This window comes from Drosophila grimshawi, unplaced genomic scaffold (assembly GCF_018153295.1).
Source record: "Drosophila grimshawi isolate 15287-2541.00 unplaced genomic scaffold, ASM1815329v1 contig_1377, whole genome shotgun sequence".
NCBI classification, from domain to species: Eukaryota; Metazoa; Arthropoda; class Insecta; order Diptera; family Drosophilidae; genus Drosophila; species Drosophila grimshawi.
The window spans coordinates 8,412,554-8,428,724 of record NW_025062900.1 but is presented as its reverse complement, the minus strand read 5'-3'; the positions used below and the strand labels follow the sequence as shown (position 1 = coordinate 8,428,724).

Sequence of the window (16,171 nt, the reverse complement as noted above, 5' to 3'; positions counted from 1 at the left end):
AAAAAAAAAAGAAGAAATTAAATTCTTATCCTAAGTCATTATTTATTTACACATTTAAAAAAAAAGTGGTGTATAGAGCATTTTATATTCTACTTGCTTATAAATAGTGTCCCACTTCTGTTTTTGTTAACTATCTGTTAATAAAGAATTTTTTTTGCATGCGTGTAATACAACCAGAGTACAACAATAATGAAAATTCTTTTAATGTAAATGCAGTCAACAGATAAAATATATATAAATAAACATATATATATATGTAAATATATGCGTAGGCAGAATTTGTATGCTGCTTCCAAAAGTCCGCAATGAAAAGTGTTGGGCACAGTAGTCTGCCTCCTTCTGGTCACGCCCACTTCACTTGTGTGTGTGTGTGTGTGTGCGTGGTGCATGCAAATGAAGTTATCCTGCGGTTATTTGTGGCTGTCGCTCGTGATGTCAGTCAGCGTAAGGATGCTAGGAGAGGAGGTGGGTTGGAGTTGGCGGCGCAGAGGCAGCCACACGGTCAGCCAACAGGATGCGTATGCTGTGTGTTGTGTGCTGCTGCTTCTGTTGTTGTTGATTCTGTTGCATTGCACTGATCTCTGTTATGTTGCAATTGATTAAAGTTAAATTGAATTAAATGTCATGGCAGCAAACTTTAAACACTTCTCGTTCGTTAATTAGAAACGCCTTCAGATATAATTTTATTTTTTGGTTGATTTCAATTTCTCATGGGTTTCACCTCAGCGAATCCGCTTACAAGGCACGCAAGCCGATAAGGAGCGTATGGCAAGGCATAAAAATACTTAACTTTACATATATACAATACAACATATTACCCCATATATATTCTGGCTGCCTATCGTTGTCGCTAGAAGCCACGCTTAAGCCTAATTAATTATGGCAATTAGTTGCATTGCATTTCGCTTGGTCAAATTCAAACTAGCCGATTTCGCATGGCGTCATTTACGATATTGTACATCCATTTGTTGTTGTCGCTGCAACTGTTAACCTCTAACCTCAATCACTGGTTGCGCAAAGTGAAATTTGAAACTGATAATTTGATGTTGGCGTTGTTCCTGTTCTGTTTAGGTGGCTTTAGTACAATGTGCAATTTAATCCACTTAAGCAATTACAAATTCTATGGCAAGTTGAATTTTCCACTACCTTCAAATATCTCTTTACACATTTCATTGCCAAGGCTTTGTCAAGTAGACAACAATCGTTAATCAGAGACTTTAAATGTCAGACTAAGTTATTTAAATCCCAAATAGTAAAATTCTAAAAAAAAATCCCTGTATTTTTATTAATGGTTTATAAGTATAAAGTGGAATAATAAAAATAGCAACAAACGCAACTACAACGACAACAAATCAAGCGCATTGTTAAGCTGCTCTACTGAAATACTAAGAAAATTAAGTCCTTGGTTATCAGGTATATACTTACAATACACACTTAATTTTTTTGCTCTTTGTACTTCTTGTTTTTGTGACTTTGTGTCAAAAATTTGGACATTTTTGCTGCTGTTCTATTGCGCGGCTTTTTCTATTCATTTTTTTTTCTCTCTTGCTCGACATGATAATGCGTCTTTTTCTATGTGAAAAATGATGTTCAGCTGCTTGCCAAGAGCAGTTTAACCATTTTTTTGTAGCCGGGCATTTTTTCATTGTCACTGGCAAGGACGCGCCTGCTGATGACAGTCCACCTATTATTTTAAAATTGTCGAAAAAGTATGAAGTGTGTTTTTGTGACTCAGGGAAACGTATTTGATTAAAATAAACAGAACATAATCTACTCCAAATAAGCTTTTTCACACAATAGCTTCCACAATTTGGTACTAGTAGCAATAAATTATTTATAGACAATAATCTTTGAATTTCTAAATATTTGTTGGCTGTAAGCGAAATCAATTTGAATAAAACCAACATTTTACTAACAAAATTTATTTACACACGACATGCAATAGTTTTCAATTTGAATTCAAACAAAAGATATGGTCAATAAATATGCAAGACAAAAACGAAAGACAACTTATGTAATAATAAGGAATCAGCATTCAATGCAATAAAACATATTAAATGCTCGAGAATAACCTAATAAAATGACTTTGAACAGATGGCGAGCGTCGATTGTGCAACAAATGTTTAAACAGCAACAGTGACATAATGAAAAAAAATATTAATATTACCAATATACCAATACTAATTTTTAATGGGTTCAGGGTCAAATGTTTGGCAAAGTTGACACCACACAATAAATGCAATTAATTTTTGAATATTGCCGATTTATGAATGCTCTAAAATAAACAGATTAAAGTTTGCGAGTATAAAATGATCTGCATTTTCAATTAGTGAATTATAAACTATTTTAATAAAGCTAATTTGATTGCAATATCTAAATAATATTTAAAAAAAATTATATATCCTGACCACAGATAAACTCAGCACAAACATGTAATGCACGGTACTCGTTGATTGCACAAAAAAGAAAGGCGCAACAATTTACAATCGCCAAATCATTCAGACAAGTAACACACAAATGAATCCTAGGCCAGTTGAGAGACAATAACTGCGCCGCTATCTGGGCCAAATTGTAAACTTAACTTAAATATGCACATACTTGTCAACACATTTGCTGCAAGAGTTGTTTAATAAATTAAAAGTGTTTGACAAAAATGTCAAAACTAATTAAAATCAAAAATGCTTTCTCTAACATACGCAAAAACAAATATAATAATAACAACAACTAATAATCAACTGTCGAGAATTCAAATAGTTGGCAAAACTCTAAAACAAACATTGTGCAAATATTTACATTTGAACTTTCATTTAGTTTACATGCTGAATTCTTTTTATGATTGTTGCTGGTGTTGTTGATGGTGCTACCAAATTATCCTTGCTTGTTAATTCGTCTAAGTGTCGTTCTAGGGATGCATACAACGGGGTCTTTATTTTTAGTTTTATCGCTTACCATAGAATTTAATCACAAAATTTAAGAATATTTCTTTGTTTGAAATGCATTGCTTATTTTATTTTGTTTGTCGAAATTAGCCAGCTCACCACGTAATGAGCGTCAGTTTTAGTTGTTTCCCTCCTCCGTCAGCTGTTCCTCTTGGGACATATGCTTTCTTTGAACAGACGTCCGGCATTCGCAATGCAACCCTGGGCATCTAAAGGCTAGCCCACTTCATTATGCAGCACAACATTTTTGTTCGCATCACGCATACGTAAAGGCTACAGCCAAATAGCAGTCATACTGTTAGTGTTTATGTATATGTATGTGTGGCTTAGTGTGTTGGTGTCCTCGTATTTACTTAGACAAAACGTGCGTAAAGTTTTAATTATAAACTTTTACTTGGATTCCTTTTGGCCGTCGCCATCTCGTAGTAGCATGATGGTCTGCAGGAATCTTATGACATTTTAAAGATAAATTGTTCTCGAGATTTATGGTTTAAGGTGGAACAGCTGTTTCGTATTATATGCTTCTAATTTGTCACATGTATTTAAATTAATTAGGTCTGTGAATTATGCCATATATTTGAGTCCTTATGCTGGCCAATTTAAAACGATTTCAGCAATTTAAACACTTTAAACATTTTGCCTCGGACAAAAGAATTTTGTAAAATATTGGATGTCAAAAATTAAATATAGCTGACAACATGTTAAATTGTTCCCAGGGTGCACGAAGAGTTGAGTTGGATTATTCAGAATTTATATACGAATAATAAAATGAATTTAATAAATCTAGTTAATAATATAAAGAACTTAGTACACCAATAACGTTTTTAACTTGTTTTCTTTATGTGTGTTGTCATCAGCCAGAAAAATTAAAAAAAAAGATATTACATTGTTGCCTATTCAGAAATACCAACGAATTTTTTGTTTCATGTTACGCAGAATGAGCAAATATTAAACTCCAAACAACAAATGATTTTCACAAATTCTAAACGAAAATACGTACGAGTTTTTGATTGATTTGTGTTGTTGGCCAATATCGAAACCTTTTTGTGTAATTGAAAATGCGGTAAAGTAAGAATCAATTTAATTAATTGATAGCAATATGAATGAGAATTTTCCAGGAGTGCCATTGAAATTCGATGACCTCATTGAATGAGACTATTGATAAGACCAAATGAATATATTTATATTTTTTTTAGATGTGTTGAAAAATGTGAAAGGAATTTTTAGTTTAAAATTGAAAATAGTTTGAGTGCTATACAAAAGCGTTGACTTATTTTTATTATTTATTTATTCTTTAAATATCTCTCTTAAAGCATTTCATGCATTTAAGCAGCTCTGGCTTACATGCAGTGCCAAAGGCCACAATATACTGCCATTCTACATAATTTTTTTTATTGTTTATACATTCTTCATCGCGTGCTGGTTTCGAGTTTCGTTGCATAGTTGCTGCAGCTCCTGTTAGGAATAAAGTTGAAATACTTTAAAAAATATAACAACATATTTTGTGACTGTTATTGGTGAATGTTACGTGCCTACATTCGCTTTACTGCTGATGCCGCAGTTGTTATTGTATTTGCTTTTGCTTTTGCGCAATGCCTCAAGCTTTGTGAAATTGAGGAAGTTCAATGTTCCCATTCAGAGCGTCCTCCGTGCAGCGGAAGTCCAGCGATAACTTTTGAAGCGGACTGTTGTTATTTTTGTTTTGATTTATGCGACAAACAGCGCCAGGGGAACTATCAAAAATAATATAATAATATTTTGCACACCAGATCGAGCATGGATGCTTTAAAATTACTTATAGTGGAGACTTTATATTCTATAAAGAAAACTACTCCATGCTGTAAATTTAGACTAAATAACTAACGAAAATATATATTTGTATTTAACAAATAACCATCGTATTCGTGATTGAATTTTGTATGCTGGTCTTTTCTGTAATTCAAATGATAAGGGATAACATGTATAATGGATGTTATTAGGTAAGTTTAAATAACTGCTTATATGTCGGACAAAAGATTGTGTGCGCTCCTAGGGAACGAATAGCATTCATCATTCAATTGAAAGCCTGCACCATCATCATGAACGAATCAGTGCGTGTTAAGCGCACATCTCTCTCTCTCTCTCTCCCTCTCTCTCTCTCTCTCTCTCTCTCGCATTCACCACTCGGCAGACTTTGTGTTGAAATCCGTTCAGTTCTGTTCAAATCCAACGGTGCCGCCGCCAAGGGAGCATAACTTATGCCCATTGTAGTTATGCAGCGAGTGTTTTATTGAAATGCACAACAAGTCAGCCAAGCAGGCAAGCAGTCAGCAATCCAGCCACCCAGTCACTCATTCCCTCATCCGATCGGTCCAGCTGGCAGTCTGTCAGTGAGTCCATCAGCAATTGAGCAATCAAATGAACAAACCCCCAGATAGGATGGCGCTGTGAAGACGACATGAAGCTGCTGATGCTGATTTATAAAGCGTCGCTGTATGCAATTATACGCTCAAACGGAGTTTGTCTATTGCCAATCGTCTATAGTGAGTATGTGGGTGTCTGTAAGTGTGTGTGTGTGTGTGTGTTGGCTTGTGTGTGATTGTGTTGTTGCTTTATGGTAGTTGTATGCACCGCAATGGGTTACTCAAAGCTCTTAAAGTGCAAACAAGATTCTGTGTGCTTTTAAGCAAGCTTACCTATTGATTTCTGTGTGCCCGAGAACCACGTGTTTGACCCCTATAACAATATAGTATATGGAATGGTATTTGAATATCTATTTATTTATTTAGTTTTTATGCTGAAAATATTTTGTGGTTGATGATGAGGAAACACTCTACACATCAGCTATATAATAAAATGGTATAAAGCTTGGAATTTTTACATATTTTACTTTATTTTATTCTTTTTCTTTCTGTGCAATGAGTAACAATCTATCCCTGCCATCCCATAACCTTTGTCTTTGCACTCATAAAGATATAATGCAATATTTGAGAGTTATTATATGACTGTATCGATTTTTGTGCGGCTTGTATATATTGAATATTCAAACTGTAAGCATTATTTTTTGTACTCAGCCGTGTAACCATAGTAATTAATGCACTTCACTAAAGATTCTGTTTAAATGTATAAACAATTCTTAACGTCCTTCCACATCATGAGAGTGACGGACCACTGACAAAATGTTGAGGTAATCAACTCAATTAGCCAAGGCACAAGGGTCCCACACAAACATACACACAAGCACACACGCAGACGAACAAACAAGAAGAACAACACAAAACTCAATTAGATGCCATAACTAAATAATCACAAACACATTTAAACAAACAACGAAAGCGACAAGAGCAACACTTTCAGATGCTAGGCGACAACGACGTTGGAGCGCTGTGTAAGCAGAAAAACCAGGTCAACAACAATAACCAGAAGAACAACAGTAACAACAACAATAACAACGAGAAGTAGAATAATATTCTGAGGCAATGACGACAACTACTGTGTGGAAAATTGCTTAAAATGTCCAGAAGCCAAGTCAAAAGAAGATGGCAGCTTGGATGGAAACGGCAGCCGTAACTGTAGCTACAGGAAGGAGCATTCCAACATGTGACGCACGTGACAAAACTTATCAAATGACTTTACTTCGCTGTGACTGTGAATCCGGTTTGAAGTAAACAACATAACACAGCGCAGCGCAGCACAACGCAGCTCACTCAACAGTGGATAGGGGCAACTGGGGAAAAGTGGAAAACTAAATGCCAGACCTACCAAAAGAAATAGCATATTTCTCTTATGAAATGCACAGTCGAGAAAAGTGGTTCGGGGTTAGGGGTTTGTGTTTTTGTCTTTACTAACCGGCTAAAACAATCAGAATCAAGTACAAAGGCTTGTGAGGAGGCTGCTCGACAAGAAAATACCCTAGTCAAGCCTTTTCTCTTTCTGCTTATGTCAGTATTAAAAGTTCTAAAAAACTTCAATGTTTATTGTCATATCATTTTTAAAAATTGAAAGCCATTAAGATGAGATCCAAATATGTTTATACGTCAAGCTCTCTTAACATAAAGAAGTTGATCGTTGTTAAGTTACTGACATCTAAATTTCTGAATTCAGATCTGCATTTAAAGCCGCCTAGATCAACGAGTATAGTCAGATGTAAAGACAGGCAGGATGAAATGGCTTACGTATGCTACCCTTTTTAACCATTATTATTTTGAGAGTACAGGGTAGAAAAAGACGGCAAACTGGAAACAGCTCAGATGGTGGTGAGTGGTTCCACTTGTTGCTCCCTCAGCTCTGAGTTATGGCTCCATTCTGAGGCACGAACTGCCTTGAGGGGAAACTGGCGGACGACACTGGAAATATTTTACAAGTGCAGTCAAGTGAATTTCTATTTGATTCGTCTGACTTGGCTAGCAGACTTTGGCACATGACTACACAGATTTTTAGTTCTTTGGGCGCTTATTTCTCAAAAGTTTAACGGAGCACAAATGCTAATGGTTAGCCTAGGGACCCATAAGATGAGAGAGTGATTCAACTTGGTAACACTTGAAAGTCATTTAAAAGTGGGAACAAAAAATTAAATAGGAACTCGAGTATTCAATGGTTTATTAATAGAGTTTTTACTTGGTCTTGGTTTCTACAACTAACAGGCATTAAAACATAGGAGAATACCTCAAATTTTATTGCCAAAAGATTTAATGGTAAAATAAACCGACTTTTTCCAGTTAACATAAGAGCTTTAAAGATTAAGTTTTAAATAAATAATTAAATATCTCAGTCATAAAATGATATGGAAGTCTTAACCCAGTATGCATTGTATTTCCAATTCCAAACCAGCTTGCCGAATTATATATTTTCTCATACTCGTCTGGGCTCTCGAACAACACACATCTTTTGTATTCAACTGGAAAAATATTTTTCAAAAACCTACTTCCGTAAACAGGCTAATGTAAGTACAAATTTATACAAAAGTCTAGTTAAGTTTTTAGATATATTATTTACAGTGAAATAAGTAAAATGTGTAATCCTTGCTTGAGATCAATGCCTGGTACCTGTTGTGGTCCAACAGGTGGTCTAGGCCCCTGCGGCTTTTGCGGACCCTACAATGGACAATGGTTCCGAGCAGTAAACCATTGCTGTGGTCCGATAGGTCCATATGGATGTTGTTCGTGCTATGGAGCATATGGTGGACACCGTTAGCCTGCTTAGAAGGAAAGTAGGTTTCGATAAACTTATAAAGAAAAACTGGCTTTGACAAAAAGACGATGTATTCGGAAAGAGATTGCTGTGATTTAGCTAACTAACTTCTAAACGTAATAAGCAAGGTCGTGTCGTCGTAAATAATAAATTAATGTCGTTATCGATTTGTGTATTTCATTATTTACAAGGGTGTGAAGGGGTATATTGATCAAAGACATGGTATTTTTATTGAAGCTCACGATTTGAGTTTTGTCTGAACAGGGTATTTCGAAGTTGGCTGTAATCTTTGTTTAATGATGTAATGATTATGGCAAATTCATGCGTTATCATGTGCTGGCACAAAAGATAAAAATTCAAAATAATATATGCCAAAATATGAGGGTGGGGGCAAAAAGCATTTTGCGCGTTTCCAAAAACAGTCCGCGGGGAGCATTTAGAGCCAAACCGATTTGATTGTCAATACTTTGTACGTTAGCAGCTAACGACACGCTGGGGAGATACAGAGCGGGACAGAGAGATATAAAGACTTACATAAGAGAGGGAGGGCGACTCGTGTAATCGTGGTAAATTTAAAAGTGCAAACTGAAATAAAACTAACAAATGATAAGAATAGTCAGAAACTACTTGGCACGCTTCGCGGTGCGTGAGCGACAGAGTGAAGGAAAGAACTCGACATTGTTTAGATCTGGCGCCTGACCCTTGGCAGGCTTCTCTGGCACCGCTGACAGCTGCTTTCCACGGCGCACACTGAAATCGCCTTGGCTCTGACGCAAAGCTGGCGGCACATAAACTTCATGCTTCTTGACCGACTGTAGATCAACTGCCTGGATTGGCTGTAGCATGAGCCAAGGGCAAGCGGACTTGTATAGCTCATCGGTACACTGACCCACGTCCAAGCCATCACCGCCAGTATCTTCGATATGACAGTGGTCCACGGAGAGTGGCACATCCTCGTTGGCAACGGCTGCTGTCGGGCTCAATGCCAGCCTCGAGTTGCGTTTTAGTTTTGGAAAGGGCTGATCATGGTCCTCAGTAAAGTCGCACCACTCGTCCTCCTCATCGACGGCCTCGTCGGAGAAGCGAATGCCGAATGCAAGTGCTGCCTTTGTGCTGTTAATCACCTCAAACTGTAGCTTGTCTTTGCTATCCACCTCCTTTGGCGCTTTGACAGTTTCCTCCAGTGTACGATAGAGCTCATCGGCAGCCAAGAGGTTGGTCTTTGTGGCGGATTTTTTTCTGTCCTTTTTGGCAAAGAAATCATCTAAACTAGACATGCTTCGTTTTATTTTTACTTATTTTTGAAAAAAAATCACGAATTTCGTTCTGTGCTTTTTAAACCCAAAAATTTTATGTTACTGATACTGAGCGATAAACATCCTTGATGTGAAGCTTTTTTGACAACAAATTCTTACAAAGTTCAGTTATAGTATGGGAAATACCCTGACCTTGTTGTTTCTATATGATATACAAAAATAAATAAATGGTGGTGGAGGGAATACGAAGCAAGCCTACCCTGCTACATCTCAGCTTTACAAATTATTATTAAAAATTGATTATTAAGCTTAATAATGAATTTTGTGAGTTTTCCAATATCTTATACTTTTCAATATTTTTTCATTTATTTTTATTTCGACCCATATTATTCGGTTGTAATCTGCTCTTGCTGCCAACTAGTCTTACCTAACACAGACACACACTCCCACACACAACTTGTTTGGCTGCTAAGCCTGGGCCACGCCCTTCTGGCCTCGCCCAATTTCAGCTGGACCCGCCCACGCATAAGCGGCTTGTGCTCAAAAGCCGTAATAACATAATAATTTTTGTGCTAGCACATTTTTCTATGTGTCGCTCCTCCTCCCTACTCTATTTCTCTCTCTTTCTTTCTCTCTCTCTCTCTCTCTCTCTCTCTCACTCTCTCTCTGTCTCTCTCTCTCTTTCTAATGTTTTTCATATGCCACTAATTAAAATTATGTGTACACTCCTCTCCGTGCTCTTCCCTTTTCAAGCCGTATAAGTTGTGAAGTGGCGAAAATCTTTTTATGGCACTGTGGCGCATATGTTCATTATATATTGCCGCCGACAAGATCCTTGAATCCTCATCGTGCCCGCCTGCTTGAGTAATTAGCAGCACCGGAACCCGCAACACAACACAACACAACAGAACACATCCCAACGCGACGCAATGCAATCCAATGCAATGCAATTGCAATGCCGGCAGCGCTCCTTGTTGTCCTTGTCGCTGGCACTGCACTCTATTTGTGTACAAGTGTGCCCAAAGCTCTTTATGAAATGACGATGGCGCTGTTGACGACCCCACAATATACTGTTGTCAAACAAATGTACGCTGAGCTACGCAAATAAACAACTATAACAACATCATATAGCCACAACCACTGGCTTGCACTACCTAGACTTATTATATAATTAGGGCGTCATTTGGCAACGCAATATGAATATTTGTTTTACTTGCCCTCAGCTTTTATAAGCTCTGCTCTGCTGCTAAGATGGGAAAGTATATGTGTGTATATACCGAGTTGTGTCACGCCAACCCAATATTTGAATTAAGTGCTTCAATAATGTTTTAGTTCTTTAAAATTAAGCATAATAGATAAATATTATAATCATTAGAATTAAATTGTTATGAGAAAAGGCTGTAATTATAATGAGTAAGTCACATACGGCTTTCAGTGATAATTAGATAACAAACTCAGAAATATTGCTTTGCAATACTCAGAAAGTGTAGTGATGAAAGAATTGCGTTCTTACTTTTAGCTGCTCAGATTTTGTAAGCTTTTGTATTTATTATCTGATAACCTTGCTCATTTTTATTTGCCCTCTAGTCAGTATTTCTCTCGAAACAATTCCAATAACTTTATTTTCTTGTAGCTGAAAAGCAATCCGAGCTTCTGTTTTTACTGCAACTGTCGGCTGGTAATTACCTAATAATTTTCTAATTAACACTTACTTTATTAAAAGATAAAAGCAAAATGAACATTTTGGCCGTTAGTAAAATGCTTAAAATGCTGCAGCCCGATGAAAAACTCTTTGTTTTTTCATATTATTTTTCAATTACGCAACATTTTCTGAAACTTCGCTTTTATTTTGGTGTCCATTTTTTACTTATAAATCCAATTAACGCCATTTGCTCGAGGATATTTATCTAATTAATAAGACGCAGCACCGAATTAAAATCGAATTCATAAGTGCTTAAGATAAATGTATTTGCACTTTGCTGAACATCTTTTTCTAGCAAAAAATGTGTTGCCAAGTCTGCAAGAAAGTTAAGCCAGATGGGAAAACTATCAGCCAAAATCAGTCAGACGTAACAACAACACACGTTGAAACAACCCCAATGAAACCGGAAGAAAAAAACCGGCTAAATATATTGGCGCCAGTTTGGCGGGTCGTCTGGCGAATGGCACAGGCGACGTCTGACTCTCATCTCTGAGCTGGAGACTCCTCTGTTTATTGTTATTGATTTTGAAATGGGAGAGAGATACTCTTCCGTGCTGCAGGATGCATAATTTGGAAACACCCCCATTCGCAGAATGGCTGATTCCCGGGATGATGACATCATCATCGAGACGCGTTGGTAAACAACTTTCAGGAGCTTACTCATACAGGAGTTTACTCATTCCCGGGTAGTTTTGTCATACATGGCATACATGTATACATACATGTAAAATCATTATATTTTTATTCTTATTATGGCATTCAACTTTAAAGCTGTTGTGAGTCACATTTTGTGGTTGTCTTCAAATTCCCGGCGCTACCCTTTGTTTGCATTCGCAAATTGGGTGGCAAACGCATGTAAATCCATTAAACTAAAGCGTTACAGTACCATTTAAATTATAGTTGTATCCCAACACGCACATTTTACTTTGCGCCTGTTTGTAAACAATAAGAATTTATTTTGTCATATTACAACGTTTGGAAAATAAGAATAATAATATTAACATATATTGTGTGTTTCCTTATTTATTGAAATGTCTGTTCGAAATTGGATACCTCTTATTGCTAATTGTGGATAATGGTGTTTTCCCTAAAATATTCTTTCTTATAATTGCCAACCAAATGTACGAAACAGTTCATAACTAATTTATTGTCACCTTGCCGTATAATAATAATAATAATAAAGTAAATCTGTTTTTGTATCAAACCCCAATTTATCCACTCACTTAAATTTTGTTTCATTTTGCCATGGTATAATTTTTTGGCATTGCTGATCCCGCATATTTTGTGCCTCTCGGGCAGGTAAAAAGGTACACATACATTAAAAGCCAAAAAAAAAGCTCAAGCGCGAAATGAATGTTTTGTTTTGTTTTTTTTTTTTGTTGGAGGGGCATGCTTTACTTTATTTACATATGTACGGGAATCGTAATATACACTTAATTATCACGATGGAGGGAGGGGGGAAGGGAAAAAGTCATGCAAATAGAATGCGAACAAAGAAATTATTGTGAGAACTCGTACTCTAAAGAGTTCTTACATAAACATTATTAGTAGCATGGAGCTGTGCACCACAATAGAACTAACAGTCACACAATAGGCACATGCATACCCACACACACACACACACACAGACATACACACACGAGCACATATTTGTGGCACGTATGTACATGACTTACATGCAAAAAGCTTTGCAGCCATTTTAGAGCCAACTTGCAAAATTGTAACTTGTGTTAGTGTCGCGCGTATTTTGTGCCCCTCACAACTTTTTGCCATAAATATAAATACACATACGCCCCGTTTTACATGGCCCCAGAGCCAAGTGCTCGTCCTTTGTGTATTTATTTGTTTTATTATAATAATCTGTGCCAGCAGTAAAAGAACCTGCGCCGCTGTTATTTCTATACCAAGTGTGTGTGTGTATTCTGTGTAAATAATTTGCGTTCTACTGTCTGCATAAGTATGATTTTTATTTTGTTGTGGTTTATTGTTCTTAACAACACTTATGCAAACAAAAAGCTATTGGATTAATTGAAATCAATACGAAATTGTTTAATACACGGTTATTAATGGAGTTTTTTATATTGATCGAATTAATAAAAAGTGTGTACAATTTGTGTGAGTATTGGCTTACAACAAGCTGCTGGTTTACAGGAGTATCATCGTGCCCACATGGACATATGAGATTCCATTTTGGTTCACAGCTGCAAAATCTTGGATAATCCAAATTCAAGTCTTGCAGAACAAGGTGCTCAGACACATCTCTGGTGCTCACCATACGTGAGTAACAAGACGCTGCACAACGACTTCGGTCTGCCGACAGTCAGACAACAAATTATCCGATATACAAGTCGGTATAATGTCCGGTTGCACAACCACGTTAACCCTTTGACTTGCACACTTGGGTCAAATACAAAGCGCAGGCGGTTGAAGCGCCTCCACAGCAGCGGCTTTTGGACTGCTGGGCGTTAAATTAATGTGTTATAAATGTAATATTTAATCTTATTTATTATCTGCTAAAACCAGTTCTGTTTATGTTATTGATTTTAATTCTATTTAATTATGCATTCAAACCTTTGCAAATCCATGTTTTATTGCCTTTGAATAGGTTGATTAATGTTTAAATATAATTGCTTCATAAAAAAAGTATTGGATTACTTAAGTAACGACTTAATGGTAATGTAAATGTTATAATCCTAAAGGGGTTGGTATTAACTACACATATATCGTGCCAGAAAATTATAGAAACTTTAGAAAATGTATAATATTTTATATGATTAAATATTTTATTTTGTTTAAGCATATCCGCTGTAAAGCTCTTACCTTATCTGTTTATATTCGTCGCGAAATATTTTAATCTTTCACTTTTAAGTCGGATAGACTAGAACTCGTTACTCCTGCTGTGACTGTCTGTTAGTCAGGCAGTCAATCACTTTTTGTGCTTGGTAAAGAATAAAGGAAACTTATTGAAGCGCTCATTCATCAATAAAATGCAAGTAAAAATCAAAAATCGCTATGCAAATATTATGTCAGTGGCAATATTTACATTTTTCATGCTACTCGACGCTTTCACACTTTTGCCATTTGCCTTTGCGAGTTTTTGGCATTTGGCATTTTACTTTTTTCGTTGCCTTGCCAAAAATAAAATTCGTAAATATTTTGCACCTTAATATGATTTTGCGAGAAATATTTTTCAAATGATTTGTTTGCTTATGTATTTACATTTATCTGTGCAGAAATTGTTGTTGTGTCAGCCAATTTGCTAGGCGAGGAAGACAGACAGCGGATGCATTGGGCGGGTGGTTGGAACTGAAGCAACTGAAGCAACTGAAGGAACTGATGGAACTGAAGCACTCACTGTAATTGTATTTGCGTTTGTTGCTTACTTCGCGTCCTACACAGATACACAAAGCATAAGTCAATACAAATAAATAAAGCGTGAAGCGAAAATGAGAGAGACGCAATGTGGTGGGTCAGAAAGTGAAGAACATTTGATTAAATCAAATAAAATGAGTGCAAACAGCAAAATTGCATAAAGAAATGCAAATCGTTTTTGTTTTAATGAGCAGCTCACTTGATTACAATCAACTGCAAGAGTGGGTATGAATAAATTGTCTATGCAAAGTTCAGATATTATTTATCGAACTTAATACAGAAGTGTAAAATAAAATGTTATTTTTACCTTACAGCTAAAAATGCTTCTTTTTTTAAATACTTTTGCTTAAGCCCTACAATTATTAAAGCAATTTAACTATTTTGGCCTTCTTAGCAGTCCATCATTTTATCCATTCCCAGCATTAAATCTCTCAGACACTAAAATTGACACTATCAAAGCGTTGCTCTCTGTAGTTCATTAATTTCAGGTTGCCCCGCACTCTAAACCTGACCTAGCTCCCAGAAGTGTGTGTGGGATAGAATTGGGAAGGGACTCCAGCGGTAGCTTCTAAAATTGTAACTGAATATAACGAGGCAAATTTGCTTGTAACCCTAATGAGTGTGCTGTAATTTTGACCTGTGTTTCGAAGCTATTCGCTGCTTTTCAATTGCGAATGTTCAAATGAGCCACATTCAACAGCGCTGTCAGAGCTGATGTCGAATGCTTTACATCGATTGGCAGGCAGACGGACATGTTACCGTTCTAGTTGTAGCTAAAGCTGTTGTCCTTATTGTTGCTGCTGTTAATTTTGGGAATGGTCGGGTATTAATTGTTAAAGGCAGAGGCAGCGGACAGACCTTTCAATTTGCTGCTTTGACTTGCGAATGAATCATTTGGATAATTTCCGCCTAGCTCCTCTTGCTTTCGCTATGCCTGCCCCTCACTATTGTTAGGATTTACCGTAATACCAAGCTTGTCATGTAAGTATGTGTGTATGTGTGTGTGGGTAAGCCAGCGCTTAACTTTTTGCATGTGCCTGTGGAAAATTGATGGTGTTTTCATAGTTTTCGTTTCGCCGCTCAACTTACTGTGCAAAATTGTCGATGCTGCATATTTGAGTTTTTATCTGCGCTCCAAAATTTAGTATGAGGGCTAGACAAAAAGAGACAGAAAGAGAGAGAGTGAGAGAGAGAGAGAGAGTGGGGACCGGTTGATATTCGCTATCTCAGTGCTTATGTGGTTTATTAATAATTTTGACTGCTGCTGTTGGCTTTGACCGTGTAAAAGTTTACAGACGTTATGGGGTTTGAGTTTAGTTTGCGGCTGAGCTTTTCCGTTTTCCTTGCACAAATGGGTTTGCCATAAAATTAAAAGTTGTGCAAATAAAGGCTGAATATTTTATATTTTATATAGTACATTTTTCACATATTTAACTAATATAAATACAATAAGCTAGCTTATAAAATGAAAAATGCAACGAGTTTTTTTCTCTAATAAAATGTTTAATCGTTATTCACTTTTACATTCTTACATATATTGGAATCGCTTTTCTTTTCTGAAATTTTCAATGAAAATTCGGAATCTGCTTGCATATATTTCTTTTGTTCACTATTTTTCTGTCAGAACGTATTTTTTTCTGATGAAGAGATGAAAAGCTTAATATTTGCTGGGCAGAAATGCTAGCCATGTGGTTTGTGAGTGCATACGTATTAGGCGTATGCTTTTTAGATTC

The 16,171-nt window shown here is 36.4% G+C and overlaps 1 protein-coding gene and 1 long non-coding RNA gene across 2 annotated transcripts; one reads left to right on the top strand and one right to left on the bottom strand.

Annotated features, from left to right (window-relative positions):
* The first annotated feature begins 7,778 nt into the window (after positions 1-7,778).
* On the top strand, positions 7,779-8,275 carry LOC116805262. Its single transcript, XR_004365091.1, has 2 exons — positions 7,779-7,860; positions 7,916-8,275. It is a non-coding gene; the product is annotated as an uncharacterized LOC116805262 (long non-coding RNA).
* Positions 8,276-8,643: 368 nt separating this feature from the next.
* On the bottom strand, positions 8,644-9,460 carry LOC6561492 (protein CDV3 homolog). Its single transcript, XM_001988736.3, has one exon. The coding sequence runs from the start codon at positions 9,383-9,385 to the stop codon at positions 8,732-8,734; it is 654 nt and encodes a 217-aa protein (XP_001988772.1). The 5' UTR covers positions 9,386-9,460; the 3' UTR covers positions 8,644-8,731.
* Between the last annotated feature and the right edge of the window lie 6,711 nt (positions 9,461-16,171).